The sequence below is a fragment of the Salvelinus sp. IW2-2015 genome, linkage group LG17 (assembly GCF_002910315.2).
Source record: "Salvelinus sp. IW2-2015 linkage group LG17, ASM291031v2, whole genome shotgun sequence".
NCBI lineage: Eukaryota > Metazoa > Chordata > Actinopteri > Salmoniformes > Salmonidae > Salvelinus > Salvelinus sp. IW2-2015.
In genome coordinates, this window is record NC_036857.1 from 29,429,487 (window position 1) to 29,447,755 (window position 18,269).

General features: G+C 41.7%; 1 protein-coding gene across 1 annotated transcript in view; it reads right to left on the minus strand.

Moving 5' to 3' along the window:
- Positions 1-18,269, minus strand: part of huwe1 (HECT, UBA and WWE domain containing E3 ubiquitin protein ligase 1) — an 82,924-nt gene that overhangs the window by 50,482 nt on the left and 14,173 nt on the right. The window contains 10 exon segments of the mRNA XM_070448071.1: positions 2,693-2,938; positions 3,984-4,160; positions 4,473-4,530; positions 4,715-4,917; positions 5,565-5,656; positions 5,870-6,047; positions 10,079-10,185; positions 11,859-11,939; positions 15,820-15,921; positions 16,084-16,191. Coding sequence (XP_070304172.1) covers positions 2,693-2,938; positions 3,984-4,160; positions 4,473-4,530; positions 4,715-4,917; positions 5,565-5,656; positions 5,870-6,047; positions 10,079-10,185; positions 11,859-11,939; positions 15,820-15,921; positions 16,084-16,191 — 1,352 coding nt within the window.

Genomic DNA, 18,269 nt, shown 5'->3' on the forward strand with positions numbered 1-18,269 from the left:
GTCTTTATAACCTTGTTTGATGCTTCTACTGTGAAGGAGGGGGGAATGGGAGCTGAATGAGTCAGAGGTCTGCCAGAGTGGCATGAGCTGACCACCAGCATGAGCTGGCTTGCGCTCCATTCCATTTATACAGACAAAGGAATTCTCCGGTTGGAACATTATTGAAGATTTATAATAAAAACATCCCAAAGATTGATTCTATACTTCGTTTGACATGTTTCTACGAACTGTAATATGACTTTTCGTCTGGACCTGCCCGCGCGTCGTGAGTTTGGATTGTGAACTGAACACGCGACCAAAAAGGAGGTATTTGGACATAAATGGACTTTATCGAATAAATCAAACATTTATTGTGGAACTGGGATTCCTGGGAGTGCATTCTGATGATCATCATCAAAGGTGATCTGTATGGCTTGGTTTTGTGTCTGAGCGCTGTACTCAAGATTATTGCATGGTGTGCTTTATCCGTAAAGTTTTTTTTGAAATCTGACACAGCGGTTGCATTAAGAAGAAGTGGATCTAAAATGCCATGCATAACAGTTGTATCTTTTAGCAATGTTTATTATGAGTATTTCTGTAAATTGATGTGGCTCTCTGCAAAATCACCGGATGTTTTGGAACTACTGAACATAACGCGCCAATGTATACTGAGATTTTTGGATATAAATATGAACTTTATCGAACAAAACATACATGTGTTGTGTCCTGACTGTCATCTGATGAAGATCATCAAAGGTTAGTGATTCATTTAATCTAAATTTCTGCTTTTTGTGACTCCTCTCTTTGGCTGGAAAAAATGGCTGTGTTTTTCTGTGACTTGGCTCTGACCTAACATAATCGTTTGGTGTGCTTTCGTCGTAAAGCCTTTTTGAAATCAGACACTGTGGCTGGATTTACAACAAGTGTATCTTTAAAATGGTGTAAAATACTTGTATGTTTGACAAATTTTAATTATGGGATATCTGTTGTTTTGAATTTGGCCCCCTGCAGTTTCACTGGCTGTTGACGAGGATGGTAGCGTCCCACATACCCTAGTGAGGTTAACAAACTATAGTTTTGGCAAGTCAGTTAAGACATCTACTTTGTGCATGACACAAGTAATTTCACCAAAAATTGTTTACAGAGATTATTTCACTGTATCGCAATTCCAGTGGGTCAGAAGTTTACATACACTAAGTTGACTGTGCCTTTAAACAGCTCGGAAAATTACAGAAAATGATGTCATGGCTTTAGAAGCTTCTGATAGGCTAATTGACACCATTTCAGTCAATTGGAGGTGTACCTGTGGATGTATTTCAAGGCCTACCTTCAAACTCAGTGCCTCTTTGCTTGACATCATGGGAAAATCTAAAGAAATCAGCCAAGACAAAATATTGTAGACCTCCACAAGTTTGGTTCATCCTTGGGAGCAATTTCCAAATGCCTGAAGGTACCACGGTCATCTGTACAAACAATAGTACGAGAGTATAAACACCATGGGACCACCCAGCCGTCATACCGCTCAGGAAGGAGATGCGCTCTGTCTCCGAGAGATTAACGTACTTTCTTGCGAAAAGTGTAAATCAATCCCAGAACAACAGCAAAGGACCTTGTGAAGATGCTGGAGGAAACGGGTACAAAAGTATCTATATCCACAGTAAAACCAGTCCTATATTGACATAACCTGAAAGGCCGCTCAGCAAGGAAGAAGCCACTGGTCCAAAACTGCCATAAAAAAGCCAGAGTACGGTTAGCAACTGCACATGGGGACAAAGATCATACTTTTTGGAGAAATATCCTCTGGTCTGATGAAAAATAGAACTGTTTGGCCATAATGACCATCATTATGTTTGGAGGAAAAAGGGAAGCTTGCAAGCCGAGGAACACCATCCCAACCGTGAAGCACAGGGGTAGCAGCATCATGTTGTGGGGGTGCTTTGCTGCAGGAGGGACTGGTGCACTTCACAAAATAGATGGCATCATGAGGCAGTAAAATTATGTGGATATATTGAAGCAACATCAAGACATCAGTCAGGAAGTTAAAAGCTTAGTTGCAAATGGGTCTTCCAAATGGACAATGACCCCAAGCATACTTCCAAGGTTTTGGCAAAATGGCTTAAGGACAACAAAGTCAAGGRATTGGAGTGGCCATCACAAAGCCCTGACCTCAATCCCATAGAAAATTTGTGGACAGAACAGAAAAAGCGTGTGCGAGAAGGGAGGCCAACAAACCTGACTCAGTTACACCAGCTCTGTCAAGAGGAATGGGCCAAAATTCACCCAATTTACTGTGGGAAGCTTGTGGAAGGCTACTCTAAATGTTTGACCCAAGTTGAACAATTTAAAGGCAATGCTACCAAATATAAATTGAGTGAAATAAATAAAAGCTGAAATAAATCACTCTACTATTATTCTGACATTTCACATTCTTAAAATAAAGTGGTGATCCTAACTGACCTAAGACAGGGAATTTTTACTAGGATTAAATATCAGGAATTGTGAGAAAAAAAATTAGTTTAAATGTATTTGGCTAAGGTGTATGTAAAACACACACACACACACACACACACACACACACACACATATATATACACACACACACTTTTTTTTGTTGTTGTTGCAAAACATCAACACCTAATTAAGACTACTTTGGGGGCTACTGGTGTGGTGTGACAATGAGAGACCATTGCTGATTGGTTCCCAGGCTTCTTACCTGTCCTACCCTGCAGGTGTGCACGAACATCAGGATATAGGCGTGTGCGGCGGTGAGCGCGTGTAGCAGGGGCGTGGCGCGGGCCGACAGCGTGGCGTCGGTCACGTGACCGGCGGTGGCAAGCTCTCGGAGGAGCACCGAGCCCCCGGGGACCTCGATGGGGCGGTGGAGCGGCTCGAGGGCCGACAGGATGCTGTCCAGCTGACACAGCCCTTCCTGGAGCACCTTGGGCTCATGGGACAGGGTCTGGGGACCACGGGACAACACACGGCGCTTCAGTATCAATACAGCACAGTCACAGGGATCAGAGACTGAAGTTGGTTACATTTAATAGGTCTCCTTGGAGTTAAGTCACAATACAGCAGCACCACACACAGGGGTCAGAGATTGAAGACCAGCACAAGTCTGGGATGCCCCAAGGGGCCTGGACTGTGGTCACAATATAGCAGTGTCAAAGGGAACCGTGGGAACATAGGACCTTAATCACAAGAGTCAGTTGTTGAGCTCTGCTTGAGCTCAGTCATTAACAAATTCAATGAAATCATATCTCCCCATGCTCCCAGTCTCACCAGTGTGGACTGTCAGATCCTGGCTACAGCCTGGCAGGCCTCCTACCCCCATATCTTGGGCCAATTGTTTTGGTAAAATTGTATTAAAAAAATATATATATACAAATATTTAAAAAAATAAAAAAAATAAAAGAATAATGTTTTAAATACTGCTATTTCTAGCATTATCCACTAGGTTTGCTGGAGGTCCAAAAAATTATTAGAAATGTTATTTAATTGACACAAGCTGTCTGCAATCGATCAATCAATGTCTTGTTGTTAATTGTACAAAGCCTATTTGGCAGGGAATACTATTTGTAGATCAGTGATTCGACACCTCACTTTGCTGAAGCTGATCCTCTCCAACGGACTGAGAAGTACATTACGGGCAGTTTAATCATTGATGTATGTGGTAGCAAACTCGGGGTGTAGCCCTGACCGGGACTCAAACAAGGGTCCAGCAACTGTTTGGCCAACAACTTAACCATTACGCAAGAGGTCCGAACCTCTTGGCCAACACTTTAAAGGGCAATTCTACCACTTTTCAACCTCTTTTGTTTTTTGATTGGAGTTAATTAATTGACACACAATTGGAGCTTGTGTTATTTAAATAACATTTTCTAGGATTTTCTACCTTCAGCAAACATAGCTGGTAATACCGGTCAAATAAAAAAAATTATAAGACAAAAAACAACTAAAACAACAACCCATGTCATGTCCCCATAACCCGTGTCAGGTCTCACCAGTATGGACTTGCAGACCCCGGCTACAGCCTGACAGGCAGCTGATGTGGGGAAGTCAATGGGCAGGTTGGGTAGACCCAGGATCGAGACCAGGGGCAGAAGACCCTTCTGGTTGACAAACTCCTGACAGTGGTCGTCGGTCGTGTTGTTACTCAGGATGGACTCCACAAACTTCATCTGAGAGGGGAAACCAGGGAAGACTCATGGTATGGTACAGTATGTAAACATCTCAAAAAGAGCTTGATTAGACGATAGTAGAAAACAATAGAGTACACACACTAGTATATGCTCCCAAAAGTGATTATTTTGTTTCAAACCTAGTACCAATGTGCAGATTTATTTTGAACACTCTCAAGGGAAACAATCTCATATGATTTGAGAGACTAGAATTGCTTCATTGACAAGTTTTGTTTAGTGGAAAGGGACTTGATTTAAGAGTGCTTTTTAATTGCAGGTGAAAGAATGGGAAAGAACTTCGACACCACATACCACATTGAGAATGTAATCCATCAGAGGAATGGGTATCCTCTCTTCGGTGCCAACAACCCTATAGGAAAAACACCATCAGCATTCCAACTCCCCACCGCAAACACATGTAACAAAATGTGAAATGTAAAACATTATTGAATATAGAGGAAAAAATTAAATATCAGAGGAGCAATAAATCCTGAATTGATCAGGAAAAATCACATCTCTGATTTAGTATGTCATACAGTTCAACTGGCACTGACTGTCTGTTGCTCTCTGGCTCCCCCTGCTGCTGGGTGAAGGTATGGAGCGCCTCCTCCTCCTCCTCGTCTTCGCTGGAGGCCTCCTCGGCGGCGTGGGAAGAGCGTGCCGGGGGCGCGGTCACGGTGCCATCAGTCTTCTGGATAGAGGGCTTCTGACAGATGTACTCCGGGGCTCGGCCCAGGTTACAGATCTCCTCCAGTAACTGGGAGAAGACAAGCATGTGTTAAAACTCTAGGGTCTAATAACGAGTTGTTCCTGTTCAGATCACACTGATCCAGGTTAGTTTACTACGCAGTTAACATAGTCAATCTGAATGATCGGGGTCCTAGGGTTTTTCGTGACCTGAAACTGTTCAACTCTGGGCCCTGGTTAAAAGCTGCAACAGGAGTTCAGTTTTTCCTGATGAAGTCATATGGTGAGGTAAAACTAGTAGTCTAGACATGATCAATGGTAGGGTAGGGCATTTAAGAGTTTCTGTGTCCGAGTACCCACGAAAATCATTTTGAGAACTTGAGTACCATGAAATGGGGCTGAAGGCAAAAAAGTGAGCGGTATGCCAACAGTTGTTCCAATTACTGGATGTTCTGGTCTTGAACCCATTTTCACTGCACTTGACATACAATAAACATCAGCGTTTGAAAGTTTGTCAGTACTTTTTATTTATTAATTTTTTTAAACATTTATTTAACTAGGCAAGTCAGTTAAGAACAAATTCTTATTTTCAATGACGGCCTAGGAACAGTGCCTTGTTCAGGGGCAGAACGACAGATTTGTACCTTGTCAGCTCAAATTGAGTACTTGCGCCCATCCCTGATCAATGCCGCTGATCATTTCAGATGGTGAACCCACCTTGATGATGGCAGTAGTTGCGTCAGTCTTCAGAGTGGGTTGATGTCTCATCAGTTCGTCCACAGCACTGCCCAGGTTGGATGCCGTGTCTCCTGTAGAAACACACACGTTAGAAAGGTTACATACAGACAGACAGACAATCTCATCTGAATCAACAGTGTAATGTGTCACCATACAACATAACTTGAATACACACACCTGTTTTTTCAACAGTGAATGGTGTTCTTCCTTTAAGTTCACAGAGTCCTCTCAAAAAGTCTCTCCATACTAGATTCCTATAACACACCCACATCCCCTACACTCACCCAGAGGGTCAGAGCTGCGGCGTCGTCTCATGGCAGGCAGGTAGTCAGGTGACAGAAGCACCTTGAAGAGGCGCTCAAAAGGCTGGCATTGGACGAAGGAGTGCAGGCCTCGCGCGTTCAGGCACAGGGCACTGAACACGTTAGGGAGAGAACCAAGCACCTCCCGGGTGGCCGGGACCTGCAGAGAGAGAGACTGTGAGAGAGAGAAAAGGGAGAAAGAGAGAGAAAAAGAAGGGGAGGGAGAGAGTGAGAGACAGAGTGGCGAGGGGTAGGGAACAACTAGGAGAGGGACTGGGAAGGAGGGTAGGGGGAGGCGCAGGGAATCAAAACGTAAAGGCAATCAGGAGCGGAGGGGAGAACAGGAGGAAAGAGTAAGGGAGAAAAGGAGGAAGTGAAACCAATGAGGGAGAATGACCGTTTCATGTAATGCTGTGTGGCAGAAAGGAGGAGGAGATGAGGGAGAGAGGAATGAGTTAAGTTGGAGAGGGAGGGAGGGCTATGTGAAGAAAAGTCTGTATCGCCTTATCCCGCTAGAATGAACGATATTCATCTTCAAATGATCTATTGATAGGACATGTGCCTGTCAGTCACAAAGCGAGCGATGACAGGGAAACACTGCTGATTTGTCTGCTGTCTGTCCCGCCTCTCGATACATGTGTTATTTTTGTGCGCTGTGGGTGGCTGCGGTTGAATTTCTTTCACGGTGGAGGGAGAGCATGATGAGTCTCCTGAGTGAATTGACATGCCCCATGTAATGTACAGTGCCTTCAGAAACTATTCATAGCCCTGGACTTATTCCACATTTCGTTTTTTTACAGCCTGAATTCCAAATGGATTAAAAAAAAAAATCCTCACCCATTTTCACACAACACCACATAAACAGGTTTAGAAACTTTTGCAAATCTATCGATGAAGAAATATCTAATTTACATTAAGTATTCACAACCCTGAGTCAACGCATTAGAATCTCCTTTGGCAGTGATTACAGATGTGAGTCTTTATGGGTAAGTCTATAAGAGCTCCGCTTTGCGTTGTGCCTAAGAACAGCCCTTAGCCGTGGTATATTGGCCATATACCACACCCCCTTGTGCCTTATTGATTAATTAGGTTATCGTCCTGCTGAAATGTGAATTTGTCTTCCAATGACTGTTGGAAAGCAGACGACCAGGTTTTCCTCTATGTTTTTGCCTGTGCTTAGGTCTATTCCGTTTCTTTTTATATATATATATATATTTTTTTTTTTTAAATTGTCGTTGCCGATGACAAGCATACCCATAACATGATGCAGCCACRACCATGCTTGAAAACATATATAGTGGTACTCAGTGACCTGTTGTTTGTGCCTCAAACATAATGCTTTGTATTCAGGACAAAGCACATTTCCCTGCTACATTTTTGCAGTGCTTTGACACAAACAGGAGGCATGTTTTGGAAAAAAGGTATTCTGTACAGGCCTCCTACTTTTCATTCTGTCATTTAGGTTAGTATTGTGGAGTAACTACAATGTTGATCCATCCTCAATTCTCCCATAACCGCCATTAAACTAAATGTTTTAAAGTCAACATTGGGCTCATTTCCTTCCACTTGAGCAACTGGAAGGACGTCTGTATCTTTGGAGTGACAGTGTAATTAATAACTGCACCCTGCTCAAGGGGATATTCAATGTCTGCCTTAAAAAAACAAAAATAGATCTGCCAATCGGTGTCCTTTGTAAGGCATTGGAAAACCTTCCTGGTCTTTGTGGTTGAAATGTACTGCTCAACTGAGGGACCTTAAGGATCATTGTACATGTGGGGTACAGAAGTAGTCATTCAGAAATCATGTTCAACACTATTATTGCACACAGAGAGTCCATGCAAGTTATTACATGACTTAGGCACACTTTTACTACAGAACTGATTTAGGCTTAACAAAGGTGTTGAATACTTGACAAGACATTAATTAGCCTTTCATTTTTTATTAATATGTATTTCTTGTTTTTAACAGGTCATTTTGACATTATGGGGTATTGTGTGCAAGCCAGTATCACAAAATCTAAATGTAATCAATTTTAAATTTCAGTCAAGGGGTATGAATACTTTCTAAAAAAGGAACTAAGTGTTAACAATGAGGTGAAATCCACTTAGGCCCAATTATTGTTTTGTTGCGCATTCCTTTATTTTCTTCTGCGTGTTTCATAGGCCTATATAGCCATGGAATACGGGCTCATAAGCTATTTACTGTGCTTTGATTTATTTTCTTCTGCGTGTTTCATAGGCCTATATAGCCATGGAATACGGGCTCATAAGCTATTTACTGTGCTTTGATTTATTTTCTTCTGCGTGTTTCATAGGCCTATATAGCCATGGAATACGGGCTCATAAGCTATTTACTGTGCTTTGATTGACGACCGAACAGCGTGTGTTGACTAGTTTAAAAAATATGTTGAACTGACGGAATAAAGTCCATCTCCTATATCCCTTTGCTATTCATAAACCATACAATGTAGTTATATTTCCAAGGCATTGAATCGGGACAAGGAAACTCAAGATCTCATTTGTATTTTCCTAGGATTTGAAGCCCATGTCGAGACTTGACAGGTGCCGCTCAAGTGACTCGTCAGTGTAGCCTACTGATGGGTTGGGTGTGAACGAACGGCTCTTCTTGAAAATAACCGAATCGCATTGGTGAGAGCCGTTCATTTTGGCTCCCTAATTTGCATACTGGTGCGCTACTATTGCTTATTGCCGATTATCTGCATATAATTTAGGAAAACCCCCTCCCCCTGAAGATGTTGGCATTTTAAAAACATTCTCCTGCAATTCTATATTGTTTCTCAACAGGGAATCCATGTTACTTGACAGAACACAACTTTGAAAGAGTAGACTAGACTTAGTTTTTGCCACAATACATTTAAAGGGTATAGTAGGCAAGTGTTTCTGACTAGATTACTAATCTACCGTCTTCCCTCAAGTCCCACCCAGTGTGATTGACAGATCTGAAATCCTACCAACTCTGACTCTCAAATATCCGTCCCCATCTGACAATTGCACCCACAACGAATGATTGACAGTCCAAACTGTCACCCAAATGACATTGATTTCCTTATTTTATTAGGCAAGTCAGTTAAGAACAATTTTTTATTTACAATGACGGCCTAGGAACAATGGGTTAACTGCCTTGTTCAGGGGCAGAATGACAGATTTTTACCTTGTCAGCTCGGGGATTCCATCTAGCAACCTTTTGGTTACTGTCCCAACGCTCTAACCCCTAGGCTACCTGCCGCCACTTACCCTAGGTGTCCACAGCAGCAGAGCCAATCAAATACACAATTTGAAGAACAAACAATTGTGGCAATTCATATCTTGCAGTAAAACTGTAAATATGATTTGAATCTCATAAGACCGGTTTAATGTTAAAAAAGATGATCGTACTTAGAAAATAGTCCTAATCCTATAGGCCTATAATACACTGAATTCATACATGTTCAGTCATTTTAATTGCAAAGTCACGTCTTTCTACTCAATACCACAACCAATTTTACCAATCAGGGTGGTAAAGTCGTTAAGAGTATTCAATAATTTAGCTGTGTATTTTGGATGGAATCAAGACATTCAAATGTACCAGTGGCCACCAGAATAGAGCTCGTTCATGAACCCCCCGGACCGGAATTCCCTGGCTGGCTACTCCATGTACTTACAAAGAACACTGAAGACTAGCTAGTGTAGGCGCACTGGCTGCACTGCTGTTTATGCATGACCCTGCTCTAAGAGAAAATGTGACATTTAAACATGTATAGAAGAAGAGTGGGGTGGACAGGAGGGAGCCATGAGAGGAAATGAGGTGGGGGGAGATCCGGTGAGCAATCAGAGAGAGGGAGAGAGAGGAGAAAGAGTGACCCCGCATTCAGACACTAGCGGCAAAAAACGCTCCCCGCAATTATCAACGCAAACCTGCATTGAACACCACGGAGTGGACGTTCCTATTCCGTTTTGCGTTCCTTTTCTGCACTGCTCTATTTTCTACACTCCTGTTGACATGTTACGCTTTCGTCCAGCCAACAAGAAAAATGTTGGAGGGACAGTGATCCGTTTAGATTGGTTTAAATTCTTCCAAATACAGGAGAGGGAGAAACATTATATTAAACGCCTTCACTTGCAGAAAGGGTTTTTGCCACTAGTGTCTGAAAGCGGGGTGAGCCGAGAGAGGAGGGAGTGCTGTGCGACTCACGTCTTTAATGAGCAGGGCATGCAGCATGACATCAGTCAGACCGTTATCCTGCAGGGAGGAGAGCAGAGACGGCTCCTGGAACACAAACACTGTCACCACCTCCGTTGCTGTGGAGGAGAGAGAGGATGGAGGGAGAACTTTTTAAAATCAGACCAAAATCTGACAGACAATTTACACCATTCCTTTTCGCTTAACATCAAAATGGCATATGATTTGATGGACTTTGGAGAATTGTCTCAAGTGAAATTAGTAAGCATACTATGCAATCTAATACATCTAAACCAAAGTAGAGGTCGACCAATTATGATTTTTCAACGCCGATACGGATTATCGGAGTACCAAAAAGGCCGATACCGATTAATCGGACGATTTTATTTATATATATGTAATAATGATAATTACAATACTGAATGAACACTTTTATTTGAACTTAATATAATACATAAATAAAATCAATTTAGTCTCAATTACAAAATGAAATATGTTCAATTTGGTTTAAATAATGCAAAAACAGTGTTGGAGAAGAAAGTAAAAGTGCAATATGTGCCATGTAAAAAAGCTAACATTTAAGTTCCTCTCAGAACATTAGAACATATGAAATCTGGTGGTTCCTTTTAACATGAGTCTTCAATATTCCCAGTTAAGAAGTTTTAGGTTGTAGTAATTAAAGGAATAATATGACAATTTCTCTCTACCATTTGTATTTCATATACCTTTGACTATTGGATGTTGTTATAGGCACTTTAGTATTGCCAGCCTAATCTCGGGAGTTGATAGGCTTGAAGTCATAAACAGCGCTGTGCTTCAAGCATTGCTAAAAGCTGCTCGCAAATGCAGTAAAGTGCTGTTTGAATGAATGCTTACGAGCATGCTGCTGCCTACCACAGCTCAGTCAGAATACTCTATCAAAACAGACTTAATCATAATAAACACACAGAAATACGAGCCTTTGGTCATTAATATGGTCAAATCCAGAGACAAAACGTTTATTCTTTCAGTGAAATACGGAACCGTTCCGTATTTTATCGAACGGTTGGCAACCCTAAGTCTAAATATTGCTGTTACATTGTACAACCTTCAATGGTATGTCATAATTATGTAAAATTCTGGCAAATTAATTACGGTCTTTGTTAGGAAGAAATGGTCTTCACACAGTTCGCAACGAGCCAGGCGGCCCTAACTGCTGCATATACCCCGACTCTGCTTGCACAGAACGAAAGAGAAGTGACACAATTTCCCTGGTTAATATAGCCTGCTAACATTAACTTCTTTTAACTAAATATGCAGGTTTTAAAAAAATATACTTGTGTATATTGATTTTAAGAAAAGGCATTGATGTTTATGTTTAGGTACATTTGTGCAACGATTGCGCTTTTTTCCCCGAATGCACTTTTGTTAAATCATCCCCCGTTTGGCAAAGTAGGCTGTGATTCGATGATAAATGAACAGGCACCACATTGATTATATGCAACGCAGGACAAGCTAGTTAAACTAGTAATTTAAACCATGTGTAGTTAACTAGTGATTATGTTAAGATTGATTGTTTTTTATAAGATAAGTTTAATGCTAGCTAGCAACTTACCTTGGCTCCTTGCTGCACTCGCGAAACAGGTGGTCAGCCTGCCATGCAGTCTCCTCGTGGATTGCAATGTAATCGACCATAATCAGCGTCCAAAAATGCCGATTACCGATTGTTATGAAAACTTGAAAAACGGCTCTAATTAAAACGGTAGACCTCTAAACCGAATATCACTGAAGAATGTGTGAACTGAGTACTCACCCAGTAGGAAGAGAGAAGGTCCATAGTATTCGGCATTACTGATGATGTGCTTGAGTGAGGTAGGCAAGGACCCGTCCATGACTGAGGAATAGAGGCCATACAGAGACAGGACAGTTAGTCAGGCCATTTCCAGGGGGTATTCATACAATCATACATCATGGAATATATCCAGTGCCTTCAGAAATTGTTCACACCAGTTGACTTTTTCCACATTTTGCTGTGTTACAGCCTGAATTTAAAATTGATTAAAATGAGATTGGGTATTGTGTGTAGGTCAATGACACAATGTCAATGTGGAATTTTGTTTTGAGAAATGATTACAAATGATTTAAAAATGAAAGCTGAAATGGCAAGCCTAATTAAGCTCAAGCGTAAAAATCACAAGTTGCATGGACTCATTCTGTGTTCAATAACATGTTTTTTTGAATTAACACCAATTAACATTAACACCCCATCTTTGGATGTTATATCAATACACGAGTCACAACAAAGATACAGGCATCCTTCCCAACTCGGTTGCCGGAGAGGAAGGAAACCGCTCAGGGATTTCACCATGACGCCAATGGTGATTTTTTTTTTTTTTTTTTTAAACAGTTGGAGTTTAATGGCTGTGATAGTTTTCTCCTAATGAAGGATCAACAACCCTGCAGTTACTCCACAATACTAACCTAAAAGACAGTAAAAAGGAGGAAACCTGTCCAAATCCCCCCCCCCCCCCCCCCAACACACGCATCCTGTTCGCAACAAGGCACTGCAAAAAATGTGACAAAGAAATATACTTTTTGTCCTGAATACAAAGCATGATGTTTGGGGCAAATCAAACAGCACATCACTGAGTACCACTTCATATTTTCAAGCACGGTGGCTGAATCATGTTATGCTTGTCAACGGCAAGGAAACTTTGTTGTTGTTGAAAAAAAAAAAAAAAAAAAAAAACAGCTAAGCACAAGAACAATCCTAGATGAAAACCTTGTTTAGTCTGCTTCCAACAGACACTGGAAGACAAATTCCCCTATAAGCAAGACAATAACCTAAAACAAAAGGCCAAATCTACACTGGAGTTGCTTAAAAAAAATACATAATTGAATGTTCCCGAGAGGCCTTGGTACAGTTTTGACTTAAATGGGCTTGAAAATACATGACAAGACATGAAAATGGCTGTCTGGCATTGATCAACAAAGAACTTGACAGAGTTTGAAGAATTAAATATATATATATTGTACCATACAGGTGTATTTGTACCTGCTGCCAAGGCAGCAGCTAATCTTCCTGGGGTGCAAACAAGATTAAGGCAATTATACTGAACAAAATAAAAACGCAACAATTTCAAAGATTTTACTGAGTTATAGTTCATACAAGGACATCAGTTAATTGAAACAAATAAGGCCCTAATCTATGGTTTTCACGTGACTTGGCAGGGGTGCAGCCATGGGTGGGCCAGGCTCACCCACTGGGGAGCTAGGCCCAGCCAATCAGAATAAGTTTCTCCCCACAAAAGGGCTTTATTACAGACAGAAATACTCATTGCTCTGGTGGACATTCCTGCAGTCAGCATGCCAACTGCACACTTCTTCAAAACTTGAGACATCTGTGGCATTTTGTTGTATGACAAAGGTGCACATTTTAGAGGGGCCTTTTATTGTCCCGAACACAAGGCGCACCTATGTACTGACTGCTGTTTAATCCGCTTGTTGATATGCCACACCTGTCAGGTGGATGGTTTATATTGGCTAAGCAGTAATGCTCACTAACAGGGATGTAAACAAATTTGTGCACAGAATTTGAGCAAAATCAGCTTTGAATGGAACATTTCTGGGATTTTTTTATTAAAGCTTATGAAACCAACACTTTACATGTTGCGTTTATATTCATTCAGTGTACATCACAACAACAAAAAACATTACACCACTCTAATCTACAATAAAACATTTGTAATTCCACAATATTATGTGTTTGTGTATCTCTTCACAGTCCACGTTGTTCCATAAGGTGTAGTTTCATCTGTTTTTACTGCTTGCATGAGTTACTTGATGTGGAATAGAGTTCTGTGCGTTTCCCCAGAGTCTGTTCTGTTCTGGGAACGATGAAGAGACCCCTGGTGGCATCCCTTGTGGGGCATGTATGGTTGTCTGAGCTGTGTGCAGGTCATTTGAACAGACAGCTCAGTGCTTCAACATGTCAACACAGTAGTGACGCAGTCAATCTCTCCTCTACTTTGAGCCAGGAGAGACTGACATGCATGTTATTGATGTTAGCACTCAGTGTATAGTTAATGGCCAGCCAGCCTGCTCTGGGCCCACTGTAATTTACCCATGTCCCTCTCTGTGGCACTTGACCATAGGACTGGGCAGTCATCCAGATGCGAGAAAACAAGGGAACTCAAAAGATTCATAGCTGTAATCATTGCAGATGGTTTTTAAAAAATGTTTTGACTCAGGGGGGGCGAATATTTATCTAATCAAGATAGTTTAATCAAGATAGTTTGTTTATTTATAACTTTTTTATAAACTTTATTTCACTAAAATCAATCAAATTTAATCCCACTTTCTGAAAGGACTGTATACAGATATGGCCTTCATGGTTATGAATAGTCTTCCACTTCAATTTGTTGAAGCACCATTTCCTACTATCAGCATTAGAACCCCTTGACCCTTAAGGGTGGCGGGTAGCCTAGCGTTGAGCCAGTAACTGGTCGCTGGTTCAAATTGAGTGAGGTATTTTTTCAGAGCTGAAAAATCTGTCAATGTGCCCTTGAGCATGGCACTGAACCCTAATTGCTCCTGTAAGTTGCTCTGGATAAGAGCGTCTGGTAAAATACTTATAATGATCATATAGGGCCAGTTATCCCAGATAGCTTAAAGTAGCTGGCCAGAGTTCCATAAATATGACCTATAATTGACTACAATATGAATTAAAAACATTTCCTTTCCAAAAAAAAAGATAATTAAGGATGTTAAGGGGATTCTGTTCCCCTGCTAGGCCTGTCAGGAAACAGAATGGTGTTGGCGTATACCAGTCAACAGCTGATTTGCTAGCTCAGCCAATGGAATCTGCTCACACTTGGATATTCAAATTAGCTACTACCTCCACTTGGGGCTAGTAGGCTATCTTGGTTTTACCCATGTGGCAGCTTAACCAAGTTAAATAGTGTGGATGGATTAAGGATTTGGAAAAGCATTATGGAACTACTAGAGTACTTTACTATAACAGCAATTCATGCGGAATGATTATTTCACAAACGTGAGTCGTTTGTCACTATTCCTGATATTTTTGTTGTTAGTTAGCTAGACTATAGCAGTCAACAAAAGCTAGCTAGGTTTCCTCGACATCGAACTTTACGATACAAACCACAGGACTTGAAATAGAAGTGACTGGTGAGGTTGTTGTTGCTAACACCGGCTGTGGATTGATTAGCTTGCTAGCTAGATTCTGTGTAGTGTGCACTCCTGAGCCCATAGGAGATTCTCAACAGATTATGCCCACTCCTCCGTCCACTCCACACCTACTTTTGAAAAAGGTCAAAGGTAATCGAGGAGAGGAGGCAAGGAGGAAATACGGAAACAAATGTGCTCGTCATCGGGCAAATGGCTTTTACAGCGGAGGAAACCAAAAATGTGTAACGTTTTTCAATTGTTGTGGCAGACATTTTATAGATAAAATGATAAGTAGCATATGGACCTTTGTTATTTTGTTCTCTATTGGGTCTCAAGCAAGGGGGAGGCCGATGACATCACTGATATCCATCAGATCAACTCCTTGAAGTTTTCCGTTGTCAAAAGAACAAACTATTTTGCTCAAACCATTCTTTTTATTTTTTGCCCTTTAGTGTGTGTGTACTTCACTGTACTTATACTTGGGATATCGCTTTTCAAAAGTTCAATAACAGCTGCAGGACGCCTAAGTCTAGAGAATCTCCATTGATCATGCATTTTATAGAGTGTGGTTATCATAGCTCACTCACCGTGGCGGATGCCATCAGAGAAGGCAGGGTCCTGGATGGCTTTCTTTAAAAAGTTTAACATTGACTTCAACAGAGCGGCCCTCTGGGGAATACACTGGACGCCTGCAAGGAGAAAAGCCATGGGAGATGGTCAACATGGCAGATGATCAACATGGAGTGTGTGCATGCGCGTGTACGTGCTTGAGTGTGCGTGCGATAGCCTAAGCTGAGAGAGTGTGTTTGTGCGAGTGTTGCATGCGTGTTCCTCGGCGTGTGTCTGTGTACCTGTACGGGGCGTGCTGGAAGTGTTGCTAAGTCCTCTGGGATCGGTCTCAGGTCTGGAGCCAGAGGAAGTTGAGGGACCAGGGCTGCTCTCCATCCTCTCTTCTGACACTGTTAAGAATACACAGTGTTAGCAGCCACAACACAAAGCTAACAGCCACAACACCACGACACATAGCCAACTCTGGACCTATATTAGCAACCATAATACAGACATGGAAAACGTAGGTAAATTGAGGCCATTTAACTTTTCATTTAGGAAGCTCATTACATTTGTAGCAACCATAACACTACAACGCGTAGCTAGTTACCAGGAAGTAGCATTGTAGTTTTGACATTTTTGTAAGCTTTATGAATAGTCTGGGAAAAAAATGTAGCGCAATGAGCCAAACACTTCATAAAAAGGCATCTGGCAGAAGTATTCATTCTAACATCTTTAATTTAACCTTTACTTTTAACAGGGAAGACATTGAGACCTAGGTCTCTTTTACAAAATGTGCCCTGTATACACACACTGCATTAAATAAAGGTTAAATAAAAAATTAAATAAAATAAATAAAACTTTGTATTCAGACCCCTTCCCTTTTTCCACATTTTGTTACGTTACAACCTTATTCTAAAATTTATTAAATAAAACATCAATCTACACACAATACCCAATAATGACAAAGCTATTTTTCCGTGTGCACATTTCAAAAAACTAAATATAGAAATACCTTAATTACATAAGTATTCAGACCCTTTGCTATGAGACTCACAATGGAGCTCAGGTGCATCCTGTTTCCATTGATCATCCTTGAGATGTTTCTACAACTTGGAGTCCACCTGTGGTAAATTCAATTGATTGGACATGATTTGGAAAGGCACACACCCGTCTATATAAAAAGGTCCCCCAGTTGACAGCGCATGTCAGAGCAAAAACCAAACCATGAGGTCGAAGGAATTGTCTGTAGAGCTCCGAGACAGGATTGTGTCGAGGCACAGGTTACCAAAAAATGTCTGCAGCATCAAATGGCCAAGAACACAGCGGCCTCCATCATTCTTAAATGGAAGATGTTTGGAACCACAAAGACTCTTCCTAGAGCTGGTCAGGGAGGTGACTAAGAACCCAATGGTCACTGACAGAGCTCCAAAGTTCCTCTGTGGAGATGGGAGAACCTTCCAGAAGGACAACCATCTCTGCAGCACTCCACCAGATCAGGCCTTTATGGTAGAGTGGCCAGACGGAAGCCACATGACAGCCCGCTTGGAGTTTGCCAAAAGGCACAGAAAGGAGTCTGACCATGAGAAACAAGCGTCACGTCTGGAGGAAGCCTACGGTGAAGAATGGTGGCGGCAGCATCATGCTGTGGGGATGTTTTTTAGCGGCAGGGACTGGTTGACTAGTCAGGATCGAGGGAAAGATGAACTGAGCAAAGTACAGTCGTGGCCAAAAGTTTTGAGAATGACACAAATATTAGTTTCCATAACGTTTGCTGCTTCAGTGTCTATAGATATTTTTGTCAGATGTTACTATGGAATACGGAAGTATAATTACAAGCATTTCATAAGTGTCAAAGGCTTTTATTGACAATTACATGAAGTTGAAGCAAAGAGTCAATATTTGCAGTGTTGACCCATCTTTTTCAAGACCTCTGCAATCCGCCCTGGCATGCTGTCAATTAACTTCTGGGCCACATCCTGACTGATTGCAGCCCATTCTTGCATAATCAATGCTTGGAGTTTGTCAGAATTTGTGGCGTTTTGTTTGTTCACCCGCCTCTTGAGGATTGACCACAAGTTCTCAATGGGATTAAGGTCTGGGGAGTTTCCTGGCCATGGACCCAAAATATCGATGTTTTGTTCCCCGAGCCACTTAGTTATCACTTTTGCCTTATGGCAATGTGCTCCATCATGCTGGAAAAGGCATTGTTCGTCACCAAACTGTTCCTGGATGGTTGGGAGAAGTTGCTCTCGGAGGATGTGTTGGTACCATTCTTTATTCATGGTTGTGTTCTAAGGCAAAATTGTGAGTGAGCCCACTCCCTCGGCTGAGAAGCAACCCCACACATGAATGGTCTCAGGCTGCTTTACTGTTGGCATGACACAGGACTGATGGTAGCGCTCACCTTGTCTTCTCCGGACAAGCTTTTTCCAGATGCCCCAAACAATCGGAAAGGGGATTCACCAGAGAAAATGACTTTACCCCA